At 42.5% G+C, this 25,355-nt stretch overlaps 4 protein-coding genes across 4 annotated transcripts; all 4 read right to left on the bottom strand.

Moving 5' to 3' along the window:
• Positions 1-258: 258 nt before the first annotated feature.
• Positions 259-5,071, bottom strand: LOC129346483 (olfactory receptor 13H1-like). The gene is made up of 3 exons (XM_055003831.1): positions 5,009-5,071; positions 3,376-3,458; positions 259-1,210 (listed from the first exon to the last, which is right to left on the bottom strand). The coding sequence occupies exons 1-3, from the start codon at positions 5,069-5,071 to the stop codon at positions 259-261; spliced, it is 1,098 nt and encodes a 365-aa protein (XP_054859806.1).
• A 1,598-nt stretch (positions 5,072-6,669) lies between these two features.
• On the bottom strand, positions 6,670-7,602 carry LOC129346482 (olfactory receptor 13H1-like). The gene has a single exon (XM_055003830.1). It carries the CDS (start codon positions 7,600-7,602, stop codon positions 6,670-6,672), a length of 933 nt encoding a protein of 310 aa, XP_054859805.1.
• Positions 7,603-12,581: 4,979 nt separating this feature from the next.
• On the bottom strand, positions 12,582-13,493 carry LOC129346479 (olfactory receptor 13H1-like). The gene has a single exon (XM_055003828.1). The coding sequence runs from the start codon at positions 13,491-13,493 to the stop codon at positions 12,582-12,584; it is 912 nt and encodes a 303-aa protein (XP_054859803.1).
• A 7,915-nt stretch (positions 13,494-21,408) lies between these two features.
• LOC129346478 (olfactory receptor 13H1-like) lies at positions 21,409-23,824 on the bottom strand. The gene is made up of 2 exons (XM_055003827.1): positions 23,739-23,824; positions 21,409-22,363 (listed from the first exon to the last, which is right to left on the bottom strand). Exons 1-2 carry the CDS (start codon positions 23,822-23,824, stop codon positions 21,409-21,411), a joined length of 1,041 nt encoding a protein of 346 aa, XP_054859802.1.
• Between the last annotated feature and the right edge of the window lie 1,531 nt (positions 23,825-25,355).

Raw genomic sequence — 25,355 nt, 5'->3', positions numbered from 1 at the left:
TTATCTTGAACGGAAGAAGATTTGGGGTGGGGCATTATGTACATGATTATGATTGTTCCATAGAAGACAATGACCACAGTAAGGTGAGAACTACAGGTAGAGAAGGCTTTTATCCAACCCTTTGTTGTGCTAATGCACAGTACAGCTAAGCTGATGTGCCTATTGCAGAACAGGGACATTTCACAAACATTCAACAGAGAAATAGTGTTTTATTTGAGCAAGTTAATTTAAGAAGAAATGAGGTGCATTGTATTATTTTTATTGGGATATTTTCTTTCCAAACAATCTCCAGAAAGCTCCCTTTACGTCCCTGTTTCTCAAGGTGTAGATCAGGGGATTGAGCATGGGAGTTAAGGCACCGTAGAGTATAGAGATGACTTTATCTTGATCGGAAGAAGATTTTGGCTGGGGCTTCACGTACATGACTATGATTGTACCAAAAAAAACACTGACCACAGCGAGGTGAGAACTACAGGTGGAGAAGGCTTTCTTCCGACCTTTTGTTGTGCTAATACGCAGTACAGCGAAGCCTATGCGCACATACGTAATAACAATGAAGCAAAAGGGTAGCATTACATTGAAGAGGCTGGAAAGATGCATGAAGAGCTCACTAGTGTGTGTGTCAGAACAGGCTAATTTAAGGAAAGATTGTAGCTCACATACAAAATGGTTAATAATATGATGTCCGCAGAAGTCAGTAGGACGCAACAGTACATTGATCACAGTTGACAGTGAGGAAAGCCCTACAGATGCAGCCACTAAACTGATGCAAAACCTCCAGCTCATGATCTGGAAATAATGGAGCGGCTGACAGATAGCTGCAAAGCGGTCATAGGCCATGATGGCGAGCAGGAAACATTCTGTCACAAAGAGTAAAACACCAACATACATCTCAACCAAGCACCTGTTGAAGGAAATAGTGGGCCTGTAAAAGAAACAGTTGACTAGGACCTCAGGAAATGTATTGGAGATCATGAAGTCTACAGAGGAGAGGACGCAAAGGAATAAATACATGGGAGTATGAAGATGGGGATCAGCAATGATCAATATGACGATGAGGCCATTGCCAAGAAAGCTGATGAGGTATGCCATCAACAAGAAAGAGAAGAACACAGCCTGTGCTTTGGGGTGCTCCGATAACCCAATCAAGATGAATTCAGTCACTATTGTCTCATTTGGAGCTCCCATGACATTCTCTGCTCTTTCTCTTCTGCAGGAAAAAATAGAATGAGATGTTTTAGAAGTAGCACTGGTAGCCTTTGTTTATCCACAAAATCTTAAAGTACTTTGTTGAATTCTCATCTCTGGGATCTATATGCTTCTTACATTGCAATGTACTGTAAACCCCACTGAAGTCAATGAGGCTTAAGTGCATCTTACTTTAAGGCTATCAATGTTGTCAGACTCAGGGCCAAGCTACAAATGACGAATGACTCTTGAACGGCAAGTGAACAAACTCACATGTATTTCTCCCTGTTCGATTGCGCTCCACTTGGAGCCAAACTATAAGTGACGCCTGACACTAGTTGGACCCTTGTCAGCTTCCCTCAAGTTTTGATGGGAAATGTAGGCAGCTTGGCGGAATGTTGGACAAGTGACAGTTGAAAAGTCCATTGGTCAGCAGTCGGAGAGCCAAGCTGCAAGACCAGGATGCCTACATTTCCCATCAAAACTTCAGGGAGGCTGACAAGTGTCTAACTAGTGTCAGGTGTCACATGCAGTTTGGCTCTGATCACATAGTGATCAAGTGGAGTGCAAGTGAACAGGGAGGGATACATGTGAGTGCAAAGCTACAAGTGACGAATGACACTTGAACAGCAAGTGTATTTGACCCTGTTCACTTGCGCTCCACTCAATCCACTTGCCGTTCAAGTGTCATTCGTCATGTGTAGCTTGGCCCTTAGATGTGAACTGATTTGCTGTAACAGTTTAAATCCAAATACCTGAGGGCCAAGCTACACATGATGAAAGACACTTGCCTGGCAAGTGGATTGAGTGGAGGACAAATGAACTGGGAGGAATACACTTGCCGTTCAAGTGTCATTCGTCACGTGTAGCTTGGCCCTGAGTCTGTTCACTTGCTGTTCAAGTGCCGTTTGTCACTTGTAGCTTGGCTTTGAGTGGTCTGCTATCCAGATTCTCAATTGTGGCAAGACAACAAAGAGTATTTAATAAACATCGTATCTTTTGTATCGGTTCTGTATTTAGGATTTAATTAATCCCCCACAGACTTCTTTCAGCATAAAGCTGTATTTAATTAAATCATACATTTGAAAACGGACCTAATACTGAATTCACGTACCTACAAATCAATAAAACATAATACAAACAATACCTAGAAATGTTTTGGAAACTTATTTTTTTTAATTTTCATGTTATTCTTCTTGTTCACTGAAAAGTACTACCTTTAAAGAGCTACTTATAAAGAATTAATGGACTTCTAAAATAACTCTATTTTCTGCCCACATTTTTCTTCCCCCACATACTTTCCAAGAATCTGAAATAATTTTACCATCTGTCTTCTGCACTTCTTAAGATATTCATTCAGCTTTAAAAGCAAAACGGTATCAAACTTCTGTAAATATCAAGATTCCCTCACTATTTGAGTTTGCCTTTGAACCAATGATGAACAAAAATGTGAGTTCCACATTGACAGCCGTGCTACTGTGCTGTACCCACGAGTTGTGTGACAGTTTTAACTAGTGAATTCTGCTGTACTAGTAGTGTAGGGCGGCCGCAGAAGAGGATGAGGAGGGAAAGCACTTAATGCATTGGTCTAGAATCCAGGAATGAAGACAGAATGACAATATTGTGTTACTTTATTCATTTACTCAGTTGTGGCTTTATATATTGATCTGCCAACTCACCCTTTGTTCAAAGTTTGGCAGCATAACAATACTGTGATGCGCAGAAAATGGGCACCAAGAGGTGCCAAAATTCCTAACTACAGGATAAGCATAAACCATACATCTTTTTCTTTTCAGCTGTTTCATGTGCATGGCCATAGTTTGAGCAGCAACTTGGACTGTTCCTGCCATCGCTACTTCTAGCCTCCACAGTCCTTCAATAGATTAGTCATCTAGTTCATCTAGTGATGGAACGCAGGCCAAAACGGTCTCCATGCCAGGCCATTTGAGAAGGAAGGAATGGGGCTGAGAAGGAAGAGGATGCTAGCGGGGTGGGTTTCTTGCTGCAAGTGACATCCTACCACCCCAGATACAGGAAGACGCAGAGGCTGGCACAGGTTTGGCCAAATAAATGCCCTCTAATTGTCTACTGGACTCAGAGCATCAGGTAAACATTAAGAGGTATGTCTTCGAGGATGGACAGCACTTATCCACACATGATTTCTCTTGGTAATGGAGCTTTGCTTACCTTGAGATGTCCAAACAGAAGACTCGGTTCTTCTTCAATGTCTTTTCTTCATTCCAAAGAACAGCAAACAGGCTGCAAGAAACCTATTGGTAATAGCAGCAGAGTCTTCCTCTTCAAAGGCAGGAAAGTCAATTAAATCCAATCTTCCTCTATGAATACCTTACTTTTTCAGGATTGTCTTCAGAAAAAGCTTGGGGAGGGGGCGGTTCTTAAAATAAATTCTCACACACTAACAGATCGTGCCTAGAACCAATGACTTGGAAGTTAAGGGGTCCAAAAGATTTTTGATTAATTCAAAGGGAACTGAAGCTGATGGCTATATATTAGCCTCTTAGATCTGTCCAAAGAATAGATGGGGGGAAATGATGAAAAGCTGAAGTTGTTTTTCAATGAAGCACTGAGGAAAGTTGGTTACGTGGGACATATTAGCAAATCTGCTCTTCTCTATTATGGGAAGATCAGTTCTGATTATTGCTGGGAATGCAGGCAGTGATTTTGCAAATTCCTGCTCTTTACAGTTCTACAAGATGCAATTCTTGTGACCCTCCTGGAATACGACACAGAGGTTCCAAACAGATCTCCTGGGGAATTGCTTCAAATAAGTGCTATAGACTCAAAGATTAATGACTATTTCATCAGATTTAAACTTTAAGAACTCTACGGGGAATGAGGGAGTAAAGAATAGTGTGGTTAACTTTGCAATTCCCACTGTGATCCATAGAGTTGGCCTCCATCATTATCAATATTTAATGTGGCCCAACCTGGGGATGCTTAAAACTGGACACTGGCGCCAGGAACAGACAACACAGCTCTTTCTACAAACCTGACAAGAACCCCAAGTTTGGGCAAACATCAAGAAGAAGACGACGACAAAAACATTGGGTCTTTTATCCCAATGTAATGGAAGCAGTGCCTCTAATTTTAAGAAGCAAATGCTGTCTCAGGGCCAAGCTACACATGACGAATGACACTTGAACAGCAAGTGTATTTCTCCCTGTTCACTTGCCCTCCACTCAATCCACTTGCCGTTCAAGTGTCATTCGTCATGTGTAGCTTGGCCCTCAGTGAATACTTAAATCTGGACACTGGAGCCATGAACAGACAAGACAGGTCTTTCTACAAACCTGACAAAAACCCTAGGTTTGTGAAACATCGGACATCTAGAATAAGACGAAGACGACAGCATTGAGTGTTTTACCTCAAAATAATGGAAGCAGTGCCTCGACATTTAAGAAGCAAATTTCCATCACAATGGCCATTGTGAGTGTTGGTTGGCAAACACAACAGCAGTGTTAGCTTTCATACCTTGGTTTGTGTTAGTAAAGATATAGAGAGGGCTCTCCTTCCAAGGCCTTTGAGGGGGGCCTTTTCCATTTTTTTAATTCTTTTTTTCTATACTATATTAATGTTATTTTATTGTCTTTTTATGAAAAATAATAGATTTTTTAAAAAAAAAACTTATTTTCCCAGGCTTTTACCTACCTGGCATTCCCATTTTATTTTATGCCAGGCAGTGCCTTACGCTTATAACAGTGGAGGGAAGGTGTTTTATGATTTCCTATCTATCCACTGCCCCTCAGTGAGAGGAGGGGTCTGACTGCTAACAACCTCACGGACCATGGTCCTGTGTTACCTGGCCCATCTGAAGGTGTGGAGCTTTGCACTCAGAACCGGGGGGGTCCCACTTAGCCGCCATCTCCTTATTTAGCAAGGCCCATGGTTACCAGTCCCGTGTGACTCTTTCATGGCTTGGATAAATATAAATATAATAAATATTTATTATACAGTGTACACAGTAATAACATTAAAAATACTCATATGTCACACGGAAAATGTCATTTCTGGCATGACATGGAAATGACTGTTTGTGCCAGAAGCTGATATTATAGAAATTGTCCCCAAACTTAATGTTTGGGGCTGTTTTTAGAGAATTGCCCCCCACTACAACTTGTTGCTTTTGCGTCATTCCAGAAATGATGTCATTATCTGGCGTCATTTGGAGATGATGTCACTTCTCTGGGTTAAATGCAACCCTCTCCAGGCCCCGCCCCAGAAATCTCTGAGGGGTTGTGGGTAGATGTCTGGTAACCCAGTTTGGAGGATAGACTCTGCTGAACTCTCTCCCCTCCCCAAACTCTGCCTTCCTCAGGCACTTCCATCTTCAGGAATTTCTCAGCCCGATTCATGAAATTTGAAGAACCTCAAACCACATGGTTTGGGTTTTTTCCCAGTTCGTGCCCATCTCTGGTGCTAACTGCTTAGCAAATGTACTGGTTCCCAAGCATAGGATAGCTTTAACTCTGGTCCATCTCAATGTTGTCTCATCTGATTTATTAAAAGAGAAGTACTGTCGTGTCCCATTTAATGAGTGTCTATGGGCCAAGCTACAAGTGACGAATGACACTTGAATGGCAAGTGGATTGAGTGGAGAGCAAGTGAACAGGGAGAAATACACTTGCCGTTCAAGTGTCATTCGTCATGTGTAGCTTGGCCCTCAGTCCTTCTGCTACCAAAGAAACCAAAACTGTTAGACATGAATTGTCGTGTTGCCCTTTTGATGATGATTTTAGACAAACTTCTATCCATCCCATTTGCCAAAACAGTCCAGGAAGATCAGAGGAATGGTATAGCTCCTTTTTTCTAGTTGACCTTAATCCTGAAGTCTCGGAAACAGTTGCGACTTGCAATTTTGTGCAGCTTGAATGTCTGCCAAGGTACAGTGTTAATTTATTGTAGTTCCAATTCAACTCAGCAACCTTTATTGGTATTACATCCATGTTAATATTGTAGTTCCTATTTTTACATTTTTTTCCTAATCTATGCTATGCAACCTCTTTAAAATATTGCTCTTTTAATGTATCTTTAAAGTTGCTGGTCTTTGACTGCAATACATGAAATGAAATGAATGAATGGACTGTTCACATGGCATTGTTTATAATGTGAGAATTCTGGTTAGAACCTTAGAAGTATCAAAAAACCAATTTCTGTCCTACTTCCTTTCTAGGCCAAATATAAATTTGACATGTGTCTATATTCATCTTTCTCTGCTAGGATCATAATCCAATGATATAATTTCCCAGCGATTTTGTCCCATATAAATGCTACATAGAAAAAGATATTTTTGTCCCAAGAACCTGACTATGTGTAGGAAATTGTTTGAAGTTGGCAGGGGGCTTTCCACTGCGCATTCCAAAATAAGGATGTTAATCATTGCATTTGATAAGCATTCAGAAGAGAAATGGTATCCGTATATGAAAAACTTAATGTAAGAAATGCAGTGTAATATGCTAATCTTTATTCAGATATTTTCCTTCCAAACACTCTCCAGAAAGCGCCTTTCACATCCCTGTTTCTCAAGGTGTAGATCAGAGGATTGAGCATCGGAGTTAAAACCCCGTACAATAAAGAAACAATCTTATCTTGATCAGAAGAAGATTTGGGGTGGGGCATCACATACATGATAATGATAGTTCCATAAAAGACACTGACCACAGTAAGGTGAGAACTACAGGTGGAGAAGGCTTTCTTCCGACCCTTTGTTGTGCTAATGCGCAGTACAGCTAAGCCTATGCGCACATACGTAATAACAATGAAGCAAAATGGTAGCATTACATTGAAGAGGCTGGAAATATTCATGAAGAGCTCACTAGCACGTGTGTCTGAACAGGTTAATTTAAGGAAAGATTGTAGCTCACATACAAAATGGTTAATAATATGTTGTCCGCAGAAGTCAGTAGGACGCAACAGTACATTGATCACAGTTGACAGTGAGGAAAGGCCTACAGATGCAGCCACTAAACTGATGCAAAATCTCCAGCTCATGATCTGCATATAATGGAGCGGCTGGCAGATGGCTGCAAAGCGGTCATAGGCCATGATGGCGAGCAGGAAACATTCTGTCACAAAGAGTAAAACACCAACATACATCTGAACCAAGCACCTGTAGAAGGAGATGGTGGGCCTGTAAAAGAAACAGTTGATCATGATCTCAGGAAATGTATTGTTGGAGATCATGAAGTCTACAGAGGAGAGGACGCAAAGGAAGAAATACATGGGTGTGTGAAGGTGGGGATCGGCAATGATCAATATGACGATGAGGCCATTGCCAAGAAAGCTGATGAGGTATGTCATCAACAACAAAGAGAAGAACACAGTTTGTGCTTTGGGGTATTCGGATAACCCAATCAAGATGAATTCAGCCACAGTAGTCTCATTTGCAGCTTCCATGTCATCCTCTGCCTTTTCTCTTCTGCAGGAAAAAATAGAATGAGATGGTTTAGAAATAGCACTGGTAGCCTTTGTTTATCCATAAAACCTTGAAGTACTTTGTTGAATTCTTGTCTCTGGGATTTATATGCTTCTTACATTCCAGTGTACTGTAAGCCCCACTGAAGTCAACAAGGCTTCAGTGCATCTTACTTTAAGGCTATCAATGTTGTCAGACTCAGGGCCAAGCTGCAAGTGACGAATGACACTTGAACGGCAAGTGAACAGACTCTGTGGGCCAAGCTACTAGTGACGAATGACCCTTGAACAGCAAGTGTATTTCTCCGAATTCACTTGCCCTCCACTCAATCCACTTGCTGTTCAAGTGTCATTTGTCACTTGTAGCTTGGCCCACATATATTCCTCCCTGTTCACTTGCGCTCCACTTGGAGCCGAACTACAAGTGACGCCTGACACTAGTTGGACACTTGTCAGCTTTCCTCAAGTTTTGATGGGAAATATAGGCAGCTTAGCGGAATGCTGAACAAGTGACAATTGAAAAGTCCATTGGACAGCAGTCGGAGAGCCAAGCTGCAAGACCAGGATTCCTACATTTCCCATCAAAACTTGAGGCAAGTTGACAAGTGTCCAATTAGTGTCAGATGTCGCTTGCAGTTTGGCTCTGATCACGTAGTGATCAAGTGGAGCACAAGTGAACAGGGAGGAATACACTTGCCATTCAAGTGTCATTTGTCACTTGTAGCTTGGCCCTGAGGGCCAAGCTACACATGACGAATGACACTTGAACGGCAAGTGGATTGAGTTGAGGGCAAGTGAACAGGGAGAAATACACTTGCCATTCAAGTGTCATTCGTCATGTGTAGCTTGGCCCTGAGTCTGTTCACTTGCTGTTCAAGTGTCATTCATCACTTGTAGCTTGGCTCTGAGTGGTCTGCTGTCCAGATTCTCAATTGTGGCGTGACAACAGAGAGTATTTAATAAACATAATATCTTTTGTATCAGTTCTGTATTTAGTTTTTAATTAATTCCCCACAGACTTCTTTCAGCATAAAGCTGCATTAAATGAAGTCACACATTTGAAAATGGACCTGATACTGAATTCACGGATCTACAAATCAATAAAACATAATACTAACAATACTGAGAAATGTTTTGGAACCTTAATTTTTATTTATTTTCATATTATTATTCTTGTTCATGGAAAAGTACTACCTTTAAAGAGCTACTTATAAAGAATTAATGGACTTCTAAAATAACTCTCTATTTTCTTCCCACACATTTTCCAAGAATCTGAAATAATTTTACCATCTGTCTTCTGCACTTCTTAAGATATTCATTCAGCTTTAAAAGCAAAACAGTATCAAACTTCTGTACATATCAAGATTCTCTCACTATTTGAGTTTTTGAACCAATGATGAACAAAAATGTGAGTTCCACATTGACAGCCGTGCTACTGTGCTGTAGCCAAGAGTTGTGTGACAGTTTTAACTAGTGAATTCTGCTGTACTAGTAGTGTAGGAGGGCCCCAAAAGAGGATGAGGAGGGAAAGCACTTAACGCATTGGTCTAGAATCCAGGAATGAAGACAGAATGACAATATTGTGTTGCTTTATTCATTTACTCAGTTGTGGCTTTATATATTGATCTGCCAACTCACCCTTTGTTCAAAGTTTGGCAGCATAACAATACTGTGATGCACAGAAAATGGGCACCAAGAGGTGCCAAAATTCATAACTACAGGATAAGCATAAACCATTCCCTCTTTTTCATATCTGCTTATCTCTTATCTGCTGTCTCATGTGCATGGCCATATTTTGAGCAGCAAACTTGGACTGTTCCTGCCATCGCTACTTCTAGCCTCCACAGTCCTTCAATGGATCAGTCCCAAAGTTAAACATCTACTTCATCTAGCAAAGGAAAGCAGGCCAAAACGGTCTCCGTGCCAGGCCATTTGAGAAGGAAGGAATGGGGCTGAGAAGGAAGAGGATGCTAGCTGGGTGGTTTGCTTGGTGCAAGTGACACCTCACCTCCCCAGATAAAGAAAGACCGAGAGGATGGCAGAAGTTTGGCCAAATAAATGTCCTCTAATTGTTTACTGGATTCGGAGGACCAGGTAAATACCAAGAAGTATGAGTCCAAGGAAGTACAGCACTTATTCACACATTATTTCTCTTGGTAATGAGTTTTGCTTACCTTGAGATGTCCAAACAGAAGACTCGGTTCTTCTTCAATATGTATTCTTCATTCCAAAGAACTGCAAACAGGCTGCAAGAAACCTATTGGTAATAGCAGCAGAGTCTTCCTCTTCAAAGGCAGTAAAGTCAATTAAATCCAATCCTCCTCTATGAATACCTTACTTTTTCAGGATTGTCTTCAGAAAAAGCTTGGGGGGCAGTTCTTAAAATAAATGCTCACACACTAACAGATCTTGCCGAGAACCGATGACTTGGAAGTTAAGGGGTCCAAAAGATTTTTGGTGAATTCAACGGGAATTGAAGCTGTCCGCAATACATGAGCCTCTTAGATCTGTCCAAAGAATAGATGGGGGGAAATGATGAAAAGCTGAAGTTGTTTTTCAATGAAGCACTGAGAAAAGTTGGTTACGTGGGACATATTAGCAAATCTGCTCTTCTCTATTATGGGAAGATCAGTTCTGATTATTGCTGGGAATTGTAGGCAGTGATTTTACAAATTCCTGGTCTTTACAGTTCTACAAGATGCAATTCTTGAGGCCCTCCTGGAATACGACACAAAGGTTCTAAACAGATCTCCTGGGGAATTGCTTCAAATAAGTGCTATAGACTAAAAGATTAATGACTATTTCATCAGATTTAAACTTTAAGAACTCTACGGGGAATGAGGGAGTAAAGAATAGTGTGGTTAACTTTGCAATTCCCACTGTGATCCCTATAGTTGGCCTCCATCATTATCAATCTTTATCATTCTTAATGTGGCCCCTCCCCAGAAATCTCTGAGGGGTTGTGGGCAGATGTCTGGGAACCCAATTTGGAGGCTAGACTCTGTTGAATTCTCTCCCCTCCCCAAAATCCGCCTTCCTCAGGCACCTCCATCTTCAGGAATTTCTCAGCCCACAGTTGGCAGCTTGAGGTCCTCCTCACCTTGGCAGGCTTTGGAGGGCCGGAGAAGGATGGCACCCTCCTTCCCAGACCCACGTCACTTCATAACCCTGGCCATACTCTCTAGCATCCTGCTGCAGCTCTCAGGGAATTGCCGGTCTCTGAGTCCGGGCTGTTCTAGACCTTCCTGCTGGCCTTTAAAGGGCTTTCTGTGTGGGGGAGCTTCTCTCCAACTCCTGCAGGGACTTCTCTGGGCGGGCCCTGGGGAACCAAGACATTTTTACATTGGCATCTGGGTTCTGCTCCTTCTTCTGGCATTCCAAGACTGACTGAAGGGGGCAGGGGTAACACATCCACATACCTACAGCCACATGGCGCTGTTCCTGGTTCAGGCGGCCTACGTCGTCATCCGCCCTCAGCACCTAGGCGCCTCATCCACACCGACTGCTCCCTCACGACACAGTTCCAGTTCTCTTGCCTCCTCAGATCCTGCCTGACGGCAGCTGGCTTACTACACACTCCTTCCAGATAAGGGCTGCCACCATGGTGGTGGACTTTGGCCTTCCATCATCATGGATCCAGGCGATGGAGGTCCGGTGCGTACAGGACCTACATTTGTCCAATGTAGGAACCAGGCAGCCCTAAACTCTTGTTCTGGGTGTTGCCCCATAGCCACATCTGAATACCTAGGCAGCAGGAAGGTGCCTGTTCATTTTGTTTGTGAGACTTTTCCATCTTAAGGTTCCACCTGAGGTTGTACACACGAGCAACCAGTAACTCTAGACAGAGGCTTGTATAAAATACCTTTTGGTTTATTGAGTATAAAGTTACGGAGAGTGTTGCTGAGCATAAAGCACTCTTAATTCAGACAACAGAGAAGAAACAACCTTTCTATTGCTAGCTAACAACTATCCCTCTAAAAACACTTAAAAGTTTGCTACCTATGCTTCTCAGGGCAAAGCTACAAGTGACGAATGACACTTGAATGGCAAGTGTATTCCTCCCTGTTCACTTGCCCTCCACTCAATCCACTTGCCGTTCAAGTGTCATTCATCATGTATAGCTTGTGCACACAGCAGGAATTGGACTTGAAGCATTCCATGATAGCTGACTCGGAATGCCTCCACAGGCTCTTTCCTCAGATACACCTTCTGTGGTCGGACTTGCTCAAAAGGTACTTTTGGCACTGGGCTTCTTACCCAGACAAAGTGCATAGCACCAGGCAGAAGTTGGCCAGGGCGATGGGACAGTTTGTGGAAGCAGTGGGGAGGGGAGGGCACGCTGATTCCCCACCCAGACACAATGTTTCAGCTGGAGGCTCTGTACCATCCAGATGGTGTGCACCTGTCCAGCTGGGGACAAGATACCTGGTTGCAGGACATTCGGGGCAGCCTATGGAGACGGTTGCTGCTTTGGGAGCTTTGGCAGGAGCCGTTTTGTGCCTTTTGTGGCAGTTTGGGCATGAGGCTTGGCTCCTTTTGTGGGGAGACAGGTCCTGTGAGCCCAGTTTCTTCAGGAAGGGGATTTCATTGAGAGATCTTGGAAGTGAGGCATGGAAGGTGCATGCCCAGCTGGGACGCTGTCGGGAAGTACTCACTCTCAGGTGGCAGGGGATTCACACAGCGGTGTATGCCTGTGTGGTATCTCAATAGCTGTCGTCCTGAGGTTCCCCTCCTCAGCAAGTGGGCTGATAGGGCATGGTGGTTCATTGGTTGGCAGACAGCTCAATCAATGCATTGCCAATGCTCCACAAGCTGTGCAGCAATAAAGTTGTGGCCTCTTTTAATTCCAGCTAAGGGTGTTCTCTCTCGATTTTTTCACTATGTCCTGACTCATTCACACCTCATCAGTGCCGAGCCTGGAAACTTACCATGAGAAGGAGTGGAGTGCAATGTGCTAATCTTTACTCTGATATTTTCCTTCCAAACACTCTCCAGAAAGCTCCCTTCACATCCCTATTTCTCAAAGTGTAGATCAGAGGATTGAGCATCGGAGTTAAAACCCCGTACATTAAAGATACAATCTTATCTTGATCAGAAGAAGATTTGGGGTGGGGCATCATATACATGATTATGATTGTTCCATAAAAGATACTGATTGCAGTAAGGTGAGAACTACAGGTGGAGAAGGCTTTCTTCCGACCCTTTGTTGTGCTAATGCGCAGTACAGCTAAGCCTATGCGCACATATGTAACAATAATGAAGGAAAAGGGTATCATTACGACAAATACGCTGGAAACATTCATGAAGATCTCATTGGCATGTGTGTCAGAACAGGCCAGCTTGAGGAACGTTTGTAGCTCACATGCAAAATGGTTTAAGATATTTCGTCCACAGAAGTCAATTGGCTGCAATAGTAAATGGATCACAGCTGTAAGCAAGGAAAGACCTACCGATGCAGTCACTAAACCAATGCAAAATCTCCAGCTCATGATCTGAAAGTAGTGGAGCGGCTGGCAGATAGCTGCAAAGCGGTCATAGGCCATGATGGCGAGCAGGAGACATTCTGTTATAAAGAGTAAAAGACCAACATACATCTGAACTAAACATCTGTAGAAGGAGATGGCGGGCCTGTAAAAGAAACAGTTGACCATCATTTCAGGAAATATATTGTTGGTGATGATGAAGTCTACAGAAGAGAGGGTACAAAGAAAGAAATACATGGGAGTATGAAGCTGGAGATCAGCAATAATCAATATGATGATGAGGCCATTGCCGAGAAAGCTGATGAAATATATCACCACCAACAAAGAGAAGATCACGAGCTGTGCTCTGGGGTCCTCAGATATCCCAATCAAGATGAATTCAGTCACCATTGTCTCATTTGGAGCTCCCATGACATCATCTGCCTTTTCTGTTCCTCAGGAATAAGAGAATGAGATGGTTTAGAAGTGGCACTTTCAAACTTTGCTCATTCATAAAGAGTTGAAGTACTTTTATGAGTTCTAGTCTCTGGAATCTTTATGCTCCCAACATTCCAGTGTTCGGTAAGCCCTATTGAAGTCTCTGGGCCAAGCTACACATGACGAATGACACGTGAACGGCAAGTGGATTGAGTGGAGGGCAAGTGAACAGGGAGAAATACACTTGCCGTTCAAGTGTCATTCATCATGTGTAGCTTGGCCCTATGACGCTTAAGTGCATCTAGTTTTATCAATAATGGTGGACTTAGTGGTCTGCTAACCAGATTTTCAATTGTGGCATGACAACAGAGAGTAGTCTTTAATAAATATAATATCTTTTATATTGGTTCTGTATTTAGATTCGGGATATAATTAATCCCCCTCAGACTTCTTTCAGTGTAAAGCTGTATTAAAATAAATCACATATTTGAAAATTGAACTGATACTGAATTCACAGACCTGCATATCAATAAAACATAATACTAGCAAAAACTAGAAATGTTTGGTGACCTTAATTATTATTTATTTTCAGCTGATTCTTCTAGTTTTCTGAAAAGTGATGCATTTAAAGAGCTACCTGTAAAGAATTAATGGACTTCTAAAATAACTTTCTCTCTGTTTCCTTCCCATACATGCCTTTCCAAGAGTGTGAAATAATTTAACATCTGACTTCTTCAACTCTTAAGAGATTCATTTGGCTTTTAAATAATTCAGTATTTAACTAATATGAAACTTCTGTAAATACTGAGATTCCCTTACTATCTGACGGCCAAGCTACAAGTGACAAATGACACTTGAATGGCAAGTGTATTTCTCCCTGTTCACTTGCGCTCCACTCAATCCACTTGCCAGGCAAGTGTCTTTCGTCATGTGTAGCTTGGCCCTGAGTTTGCCTTTGAAACAATGATGAGCAAAAACACAAGTTCCACATTGAGACTCATGCTACTATGCTGTAGCCAAGAGATGTGTGACACTTTAACTAATACTATTATTGTAGGAGGGCCTGGGGAGAGAATGAGGGAGAAAGGACTAGGTGCATTGGTCCAGTAACCAGGAACAAAGACTCAGGGCCAAGCTACACATGACGAATGACACTTGAACAGCAAGTGTATTTCTCCCTGTTCACTTGCCCTCCACTCAATCCACTTGCCGTTCAAGTGTCATTCGTCATGTGTAGCTTGGCCCTCAGTGACAACATTTTGTGACTTTATTCATTAACTCTTTGTGGCTTTATTTAGATAATGTTTTGCACGATCAAAACATTAAGCCCCTTCCCTTTTCACTGCAGGTAGTTTGTGAGCAATGCATGAGGCTACCAGCATAGTGGCAAACTCACCCTTGTTCATACCTCAGTAGCATAGCAGTGCTGTGGCTCAGAGAAAATCTGCACCATGAGGTGCTGCTGAGCCTCCGTATCCTTCCATTGGATAATAATAATAATAACATTTGATTTATATACCGCCCTTCAGGACAACTTAATGCCCACTCAGAGAGGTTTACAAAGTATGCTCTTATTTATCCCCACAACAAAACACCCTGTGAGGTGGGTGGGGCTGAGAGAGCTCCAAGAGAGCTGTGACTAGCCCAAGGTCACCCAGCTGGCTTCAAGTGGAGGAGCGGGGAATCAAACCCGGCTCTCCAGATTAGAGTCCCGCTCTCTTAACCACTACACCAAACTGGCTCTCAGCCCCTCACCAACACCCTGGTAAGTCCCTCACCAACACCCTGAATCTGATCAACCACCATAACTTCTTTGCATTATCAACTGTCCCAGGTGCTCAGCAATACATAGTTAGACTTTGAGCAGAAAACCTGAACTTGTGCTGTCATTGCCACTGACACCCTTCCCCATCCTTCAGTGGATCAATCCCAGAGTGAAAGATTTACCCAATCTAGCAGGCGAAAAAGCCATTTGAGAAGGAAGGAACAGGGCTGAGAAGGAAAGGATGCAAGGTGGGTGGGTTGCTTGCTGCAAGTGACATCTCACCTCCCCAGATAAAGAAAGACCCAGAGGCTGGCACAAGTTTGGCCAAATAAATGTCCTCTAATTGTCTACTGGATTCAGAGGACCAGGTAAATACCAAGAAGTATGACTCCAAGGAAGGACAGCACTTATCCACACATTATTTCTCTTAGTAAAGGGGTTTTGCTTACCTTGTGATGTCCAAAGAGAAGACCTGGTTCTTCTTCAATGTGTATTCTTTATTCCGAAGTGCAGCAAACAGGCTGCAAGAAAACCATTGGTACTAGCAGCATAGGTTTCCGCTCCAAAGGCAAGAAAGCCAATTAAAATTAGTCCTCCTATATGAATGCCTTACTAGTTCAAGGTTGTCTTCAGAAAAAAACTTTTTTGGAGTGGTTCTTAAATTAAATGCTCAAACACTAACACATCCTACCTAGACCTGATGACTTGGGGCCAAGCTACAAGTGATGAATGACACTTGAACAGCAAGTGGATTGAGTGGAGGGCAAGTGAACAGGGAGAAATACACTTGCTGTTCAAGTGTCATTCGTCACTTGTAGCTTGGCCCTTGGAAGTAAGGAATCCAAAAGATTGTTGGTTAATTCAATAGCAACTGAAGCTGACTACTATACAACAGCCTCTTAGATCAGTCCAAGGAAAAGGCTGAGGGAAATGGTGAAAAGCTGAACTTGCTTTACAGAGACGCTCTGAGAAAGCTTGGTTATGTGGACCATATTAGCAGATATGCTCTTCTTTATTATGAGAAGAACAGTCCTAACTGTGGCTGGGGACTGCAGACAATGAGTTTGCAGGTACTTGGTCTTTACTGTTCTACTGACTGCAATACTAGAGGTCCTCCTGGAATATGACACAAGAAGTTCTTAACAGATTTCCTAGGGAATTGCTTCAAATAAGTACTTTAGACTGAAAGATTAATGACTATTTCATCAGATTGAAACTGAGGGCCAAGCTACAAGTGACAAATGACACTTGAACAGCAAGTGGATGAAGTGGAGGGCAAGTGAACAGGGAGAAATACACTTGCCATTCAAGTGTCATTCGTCACTTGTAGTTTGGCCCTGAGAACTCTGCAGGGAACAAAGGAGTAAGGATAATATTGTGTGTTTTACCCCCAAAAGAATGAAGCAGTGCCTTAAGAAGCAAATTCTGTCTGAGGGCCAAGCTATACATGACGAATGACACTTGAATGGCAAGTGGATTGAGTGGAGGGCAAGTGAACAGGGAGAAATACACTTGCCATTCAAGTGTCATTTGTCATTTGTAGCTTGGCCCTCAGTTTGTATTTCAGTTTGTGCCTGTCTCTAGTCTAAACTCCTGGAAGAGTCACTCAAAGTGGAATGGACAAAACTGAGACCATTTTTTCCTAGTATTATATTTTATCGAGATATTAGTCCATGAATTCAGTATCAGGGTCATTTTCAAATGTCTGGTTTATTTTAATGCAGCATTACACTGAAATAAGTCTGTATGGAATTAATTAAATCCTCAATCTAAATACAGAACAAATATAAAACATAATATGTTTATTAAATACTGCTCTCTATTGTCATGCAACAATTGAGAATCTAGTTAGCAGACCGCTGAGTCCAACAACATTGATCACCTTAAAAATTAGATGCACTTAAGCCTCATTGACTTCAGGGGGGCTTACGGTACACTGGAATGTAGGAAGCCAAGTGGATGAAGTGGAGGGCAAGTGAACAGGGAGAAATACACTTGCCATTCAAGTGTCATTCGTCACTTGTAGTTTGGCCCTGAGAACTCTGCAGGGAACAAAGGAGTAAGGATAATATTGTGTGTTTTACCCCCAAAAGAATGAAGCAGTGCCTTAAGAAGCAAATTCTGTCTGAGGGCCAAGCTATACATGACGAATGACACTTGAATGGCAAGTGGATTGAGTGGAGGGCAAGTGAACAGGGAGAAATACACTTGCTGTTCAAGTGTCGTTCGTCATGTGTAGCTTGGCCCTCAGTGGCCATTGTGAGTGTTGGTCGGGAACCACAATAGTATTGCTAGCTTTCATACCTTGGTATGTGTTAGTAAAAGGCACAGGGAGGGCGATTCCTCCAGATTCCTTCCAAGGCCTTTTAAGGTGGACTCATTTGGACCAGTCCTCCTGACAGCAACCACTAGGCCTCTTGACACTATGTGCTTTACATGATTCGCTCTGGACTTGCTGCTTGGTACTGTTCAACAACGGCCACACTACAAAAGCCAGTGTGGTGTTGTGGTTAGGCGTTCAGGTTAAGCTCTAGTAGACTCAAGTTTGAATCACCACTCTGCCAAGGAAACTGTCTGGGTAATTTTGGGCAACTTGCACGTTTGTAGACTGACCTACCTCACAGAGTTGTTGTGAGGATAAAATGGAATGGAGGAGAATGATCCAAACTACTTTGGGTCCCCATTGTGGAAAAAGGTGGAACATAAAAGACGTAAATAATTCACAAATATAGATGAATATAGGAAGTAGATAAAATACAAGTTGGGTTGGTGGATTGTTGTCTTCAGGGGTTCCTGACAGCAGTACGGGGGGTTTAAGCATACTCTATTCTGTATGTATTCTTTGTTTTGTGCTAATTCATTTCTTTCCCACAATTTAATGGAGGGATTTAATAAATCTGCTTTCCTTCTACACTTGTGTGCTTATTATCGCCAAATCCAAAAGAACGTTTGCCCCTTGGCAAAACAGGTGCTGTACATCCACTTATAGTTTCCTCTTATTTGCATAGAACAAAGTTCCTCAGTTTTAAGACTCATCAGGGCCTGGCTTGGCAGCAACTCCCAGACAACTTGTTACAACGTGACTTGCAGAATTCCACCAATGTTGATAACCTTAAAATTAGATGCACTTAAGCCTCAGTGACTTCAGTGGGACTTACAGTACACCGGAATGCAGGAACCATAGAGATTCCCGAAGACGAGAATTCACAAAAGTACTTCACGATTGTATGGATAAGCAAAAGTCTGCCAGAGCCTCTGAACTTCTGTAGCCATGGGAACACCAATCTCATCCCTCCAAACCCTGTTAGGCAAGTCTGTCTGCCAACCACAGACCTCCTGTTCTGCTCTATGTGAGCGTTTGTTATATAAGGCGCCTTTCTCTGCCTTATGCTTTTAGTTCCAGTAGACAGAGAGATAGGGAGGATCTGTTGCTGGGATTTGGAATGAGAGAGAGTGGAGTTGGGAGGTTTTGGCTGGATTTACTGCTGCTTCAAAAGAGACTGAAAAGCCTCTTTCTTATTTTCCTCATTTGTCCTTGCTGGGAAGGTCTTTGGGTGAGGGTGCCTTTTTTCCTCCACCCCACCCCATCCTAGTCTCAGGCCTTTGCCTGGCTCTGGGTCCTAGCTTAACTGAAACCTCTCTTCTTTTTTCTTTGCTTGTCTTTGTTTCTTCTTTTTCTTTCTCTGCTTTTCTGAGGGCTAACACTCTCATTGTTTCCTTTGGTTTTATTTTGTGCACCTCTCCCACCTGGGCAGATTTCTGTGTGGTGGTTTTGGGGCCCTCCCCTCAAGCCCAGTCTCAGGGCTACTGCCTGGCTCTGGGGCCCAGCTTTGTGGGTTCCAGTCAACATTTTGCAATCTTGGTCAAACTGGGAGGGTGGGTGGAAGACAGCCTGATGAAGACTCTCTCCGAGTTTGACATCTTTGGGTATAAAGGGGGCCATTAAAGTGACCCGGGTTCTGCCAAATCACGAAACTAACAAATCATTTCATGAAACAGGAGAATTTCGTGGAAGTTCATGTTTCGCAATTCGTGGAAAATGACAAAACACGAAACTCTTGTTTCATTCCCCCCCTATTTCATGCTAATCTCTGCTACTGAGATAGCCTTTAAAGAAGCACTGCAAAACACTTCTTTCTTTCACACTCACCAATCAACCCACATTTGTCTGCCCCTCTTTGTTCAGTTTCCCTGCCTTCCCTCCCACAAGAAATCTCTCCGTAATAAACTATGGCCCAGTTGCATGGTGACAGCTGATATGCTGGTCCTAGTTGCACACTGAGAAACCTGGAAGAGCTTCTGGGTGAAGTGCCTTATTTTCAAATGTTTCCCCTTCTTTATGTTATCTCCTCTGTCAATCCTCCTGACATTGCCCATATTCTCACCTTTATCTGTATTCTTCTGTCCTTCCCATTAGCTTACCACCGTACCATTTATGTATCCTGCCAGCACCTATATTTATGATTTCTCATGCAGGTCACATGGTATCAAGTTGACTGGTGGTTGCGGTCAGGCCTGATTCCCATGAGTCCACTCTCAAAAAGCTCAGCCCTTCCCTCTGCCTTTTACTAACAGAAATCAAGTATTATCTGGTCTGTTAACGTATAGTTTCTAGGGATCTTTTATCCTTCATCCAAAAGATGCAAAATGCCATGTAAAAGCAACCAGGCACAATCCAAATACCGTTGAACCATTTTATTTCAGCAATGCCACAATGAATATTTTAAGGTAACAAGGTTATTCCTCCACTTCAACTTCTTATCACAGTCTCAACCCAAGGGAATAAATTCTCCAGAAACTCCAAGAAATTCTAACACATCTTACCTCAATACTTTATTTCAATGCAAACTCTTTCTAATACCAGATGACAATAATTTCACTAGTCCTCAAGACATGGTTGCCAGGTTCCCCTTACCCTCCTGGTAGGAGTGGGAGGTTTACCACTTACTTTGGTGTGATGTTGGGCCCCAATATGGGAGCATACCTGCCGCCAGGCATGTTAATATCATTTGAAGAAGTAATGAGGAAGAGAGCCACTAATTCAATAAAGTGACTAAAGTGCTAATTGCTTCTTCGTTACAAATGGAGAAGGGGAAAATAAACACAGTTTGATCTGATGAGGACCCAGCTTGACCACCTCATTTCCATTCATTGACATGGACTAAGCCATGTGCATATTCTTAAGGACCACGTGGGTTAATGCATTTCAATTATTGAAAACACTTTTGTGAGAGAAATGTGGTTGAGAACAGCAAGTGCTTGAAAAAGACTCTTCAAAAATGAGGCGGCTAAGGGCCAAGCTACACATGACGAATGACACTTGAACAGCAAGTATATTTCTCCCTGTTCACTTGCCCTCCACTAAATCCACTTGCCGTTCAAGTGTCATTTGTCATGTGTAGCTTGGCCCTAAGTCTTGACATTGTTTATAATCTGAGAATACTGGTTAGAAGTTAGAGAGGTACCAGTCTGACCTTCCTTGTCAGATTCCCCACTCTCAACTGAACTCAAAATTCTAACTGAACTGAAAAATCCTGTCAGCACCAGTTGGAAAAAGCAATCCCCCCCAACAAGCTCCTACTACCCTCAACCATCAAACATGAGAGAAATACTTGTACAGAGGGTCCCATCTAGCAGCCTGCCCTCCCAGCTGGTGGCTGTCAAACATGCCAGCCGATCATGACGGACCCCAATTTCCAAAACAACAGGGATGTGCCAACGGTGCTCACCTGCTCGTTCACCTAACCCAAATTTTATCCTGTCAGTGACACCTATTTAAGGCTGTATATACACTTAGTTAAAGTTGACTTGTACATACACTAATCTTTCTGTACCAAGTGCCTGACTATAATTTACTGATATAATTTCCAACCGATTTTGCCCCATATAAAGGCTACATCAAAAAAAGCCAATGATGTGTAGGCAATACCTGTAATCTCAAGAAGTGATAAATATTTGCCTATGTTGGTATGAAGCAATAGATTAGAGCTGGCGGGGGATTCCCACTTCACATTGCAAAAGAAGGGTGTTGTTGATCATCACATTTGATGAGAATTCAGCACAGAAAGGGTATCCATCCGTGCATGAAAAACATACCATAAAAAGGAGTGAATGTGCTAATCTTTATTCTGATATTTTCCTTCCAAACACTCTCCAGAAAGCGCCTTTCACATCCCTATTTCTCAAGGTGTAGATCAGAGGATTGAGCATCGGAGTTAAAACCCCGTACATTAAAGATACAATCTTATCTTGATCAGTAGTAGATTTGGGATGAGGCATCAGGTACATGATTATGATTGTGCCATAAAACACACCGACCACAGTAAGGTGAGAACTACAGGTGAAGAAGGCTTTCTTCCAACCTTTTTTCCCGCTAATGCTCAGTACAGCAAAGCCGATGCGCACATAAGTGATAACAATGAAGCAAAAGGGTAGCATTACGTTGAAGAGGCTTATAACATTCATGAAGAGCTCACTAGCACGTGTGTCAGAACAGGCCAGTTTGAGAAAGGATTGCAACTCACATACAAAATGGTTAATGATGTGTCGTCCACAGAAATCAGTAGGACGTAGCAGTACATGGATTGCGGTCGACACTGTCGAAAGGCCTACAGACACAGCCACTAAAGTGATGCAAAACTTCCAGCTCATTATCTGAAAATAGTGGAGTGGCTGGCAGATGGCTGCAAAGCGGTCATACGCCATAGTGGCAAGCAGGAAACATTCTGTTAGAAAGAGTATAACACCAACATACATCTGAACCAAGCACCTGTAGAAAGAGATGGTGGGCCTGTAAAGGAAACAGTTGACCATGATCTCAGGAAATATATTGTTGGAGATCATGAAGTCTACAGAAGAGAGGATGCAAAGAAATAAATACATGGGTGTATGAAGGTGGGGATCAGCAATAATCAATATGACGATGAGGCCATTGCCAAGAAAGCTGATGACGTATGCCGTCAACAACAAACAGAAGAACGCAGCTTGTGCTTTGGGGTATTCGGATAACCCAATCAAGATGAATTCAGTCACCATTGTCTCATTTGGAGCTCCCATGACATCCTCTGTCCTTTCTCTTCTGCGGGAAAAAAAGAATGAGATGGTTTAGAAGGGACACTGCAGACTTTTGTTCATCTGTAAAATATTGAAGTACTTTTGTGAGTTCTCATCTCTGGGATCTATATACTTCCAACATTCCAGTGTACTGTAAACGCCATTGAAGTCAATAAAGATTAAGTACAAATAACTTTAAGGATATCAATATTTGTGAATTCAGTGGTATGCTAACCAGATTCTCAATTTTGGCTTGACAATAGATAGTAGTATTTAATAAATATAAACGTTTATATCAGTTGTGTATTTAGATTCAGGATTTAATTAATTCCCTACAGACTTCTTACAGTGTAAGCCGTATTAAAATAAAATCACACCTTTGAAAATGGCCTTGATACTGAATTCATGGACCAATACCTTAATAAAACATAATACTAGCAAAACTTAGAAATGTTTGGTGACCTTCACTTTATTTATTTTCAGGTTATTCTTCAAGTTCACTCAAAAGTGCTACATTTAAAGAATTAATGGACTTCTAAAATAACTCTCGCTCTCTTTCCTTCCCACACACACCTTTCCAGGAATGTGAAATAAATTAACATCTACAACTTTTAAGAGATTAATTTGGCCTTAAAAGAAATACAGTATTTAACTGATCCAGAGGAGTTAGCTGTGGGCCAAGCTACAGATGACGAATGACACTTGAACAGCAAGTGTATTTCTCCCTGTTCACTTGCCCTCCACTCAATCCACTTGCCGTTCAAGTGTCATTCGTCATGTGTAGCTTGGCCCTGTGTTAGTCTGTAGTAGCAAAATCAAAAAGAGTCCAGTAGCACCTTTAAGACTAACCAACTTTATTGTAGCATAAGCTTTCGAGAATCACAGGGCCAAGCTACAAGTGACAAATGACACTTGAACGGCAAGTGTATTTCTCCCTGTTCACTTGCCCTCCACTCAATCCACTTGCCAGGCAAGTGTCTTTCGTCATGTGTAGCTTGGCCCACTGTTCTCTTCGTCAGATGCAGTATTTAACTGATATGGATTGTTTGTAAATATTGAGTTTCCCTTATTGTTTGAATTTGCCTTTGAACCAATGATGCACAAAAACACATGGACAGCCATGCTACTATGCTGCTGCGAAGAATTGTGTGACACTTTAATTAGTTAACTGTGCTATACTATTATTGTAGGAGGGCCCAGGGAGAGGATGAGAGGGAAAGGAATTGGTCCGGAATCCAGGGACGAAGACACAATGACAATATATGGTGGCTTTATTCATTAATTCATTTGTGACTTTATTTATATACTGATTTGCACAATCAAAACATGAAGCCCTTTCCCTTTCACTGCAGATGGTTTGTGGGCAATCCATGAGGTTACCAGCATAGTGGCTAACTCACCCTTGTTCACAGCTCAGCACAGTACAACGGTTCTGTGGGTCAGAGAAAATCTGCACCAAGAGGAGCCAAGACTCCTTCACCTTCATACTGGATAAGCACATACATGTCCCTCACCAACACCCTGAATCTGTTCAGCTCCATTAGCAGCTTCCCCAAGTGCTTGGCAATTCATCCTTAAACTTTGAGCAGAAAAACTGAACTGTTGCTGTCCTTGCTGCTTGCACCCTCCCTCGTCCTTCAAAGGATCATTCCCAGAGTGAAAGATTTACCCAGTCTAGCAGTGAGAAGCAGGCAAAAAAGTCATTTGAGAAGGAAGATGCTAGCTGGGTGGGTTTGCTTGCTGCAAGTGACATCCTACCACAGAAAGACCCGGAGGCTGGCACAAGTTTGGCCAAAGAAATGTCGTCTCATTGTCTACAGGACTTAGAGTACCAGGTAAATACTAAGAGGTATGCCTCCAAGGTAGGACAGCACTTATCCCCACATGATGTCTTTTGGCAATGGGTTTTTGCTTACCTAGTGATGTCCAAAGAGCTGGTTCTTCTTCAATGTGCAGTCTTTATTCCAAGGTACAGCAAACAGGCTGCAAGAAAACTATTCATACTAACAGCAACGCCTTCCTCTCCAAAGGCAGGGAAATCAGTTAAATCGAGTCCTCCTATATGAATACCTTAGTAGTTCAAGGCTGTCTTCTGAAAAACCTTTTTTGAGACGGTTCTTAAAGTAAATGCTCTCACACTAATAGATCCTACCTAGAACTGATGGCTTGGAAGTAATAATTTTGATGGATTCAGTGGCAATTGAAACAGCCTCTTAGATCAGTCCAAGGAATAGACTGAAGAAAATAGTGTAAAGCTGAAGTTGCTTTTCAAAGAAGCTCTGAGAAAAGTTGGTTACATGGACCATATTAGCAGATCTGTTCTTCATTAGTATGAGAAGATCAGTCCTTAAGGCTGGGGACTGTAGGCAATGATTTTGCTGTTCCTTACTGTTCTACAAACTACAAAACTAGAGGTCCTCCTAGAATATGACAGAGATGTTCTAAACAGATCTCCTGGGGAATCCCTTCAAATAAGTCCTTTAGACTCAAAGTTTAATGATTACTTCATTGGATTGAAACTTTAAGAACTCTATGGGGAATGAGGGAGTAAGGAATAATTTGGTAAACATTGCAATTCCCACTGTAATCCATTTAGCTGGCCTCATTCATCATCAATATATCTAATTCTCAATGTGTGGCCAAACCCATGGATAGTTAAGTCTGGACACTGCAGCACAAGTGAGCTCTATCTACAAACCTGACAAAAGCCACACCTTTGTGAAAATATTTGAAACCTAGGGCCAAGCTACAAGTGACGAATGACACTTGAATGGCAAGTGTATTTCTCCCTGTTCACTTGCCCTCCACTCGATCCACTTGCCGTTCAAGTGTCGTTCGTCACATGTAGCTTGGCCCCTAGAAGAAGACAACGTGTGTGCAGATAACCGCCTTCGCCCCCATCCCTGGCTTTCCTTCCCCTGCAGATCCTCTTCCTCGCATCCCTTTCAGGCTGGCTGGATCTCCACTGGCAGCTACCCAGCCTTCAGATGCCGGGAAGTAGTGAGGCCCCTGGGGAC

This window comes from Eublepharis macularius, chromosome 19 (genome assembly GCF_028583425.1).
Source record: "Eublepharis macularius isolate TG4126 chromosome 19, MPM_Emac_v1.0, whole genome shotgun sequence".
NCBI lineage: Eukaryota > Metazoa > Chordata > Lepidosauria > Squamata > Eublepharidae > Eublepharis > Eublepharis macularius.
Note: the sequence above shows the minus strand (reverse complement) of the source record. Positions and strands in the feature narration are given on the sequence as shown.

Excerpts from the sequence above, each read along its gene's own strand:
- LOC129346479 (XM_055003828.1), bottom strand. The coding sequence starts at position 13,493 with ATGGTGACTGAATTCATCTTGATTGGGATATCTGAGGACCCCAGAGCA.
- LOC129346478 (XM_055003827.1), bottom strand. The coding sequence starts at position 23,824 with ATGAAGGTGAAGGAGTCTTGGCTCCTCTTGGTGCAGATTTTCTCTGAC. Across the intron at positions 22,364-23,738 it reads GTGCTGAGCTGTGAACAAGG|AAGAGAAAGGACAGAGGATG; the intron begins GTGAGTTAGCCA and ends TTTTTCCCGCAG.
- LOC129346483 (XM_055003831.1), bottom strand. The coding sequence starts at position 5,071 with ATGGCGGCTAAGTGGGACCCCCCCGGTTCTGAGTGCAAAGCTCCACAC. Across the intron at positions 3,459-5,008 it reads CACACCTTCAGATGGGCCAG|GTTTCTTGCAGCCTGTTTGC; the intron begins GTAACACAGGAC and ends TATTACCAATAG. Across the intron at positions 1,211-3,375 it reads TTCTGTTTGGACATCTCAAG|AAGAGAAAGAGCAGAGAATG; the intron begins GTAAGCAAAGCT and ends TTTTTCCTGCAG.
- LOC129346482 (XM_055003830.1), bottom strand. The coding sequence starts at position 7,602 with ATGGAAGCTGCAAATGAGACTACTGTGGCTGAATTCATCTTGATTGGG.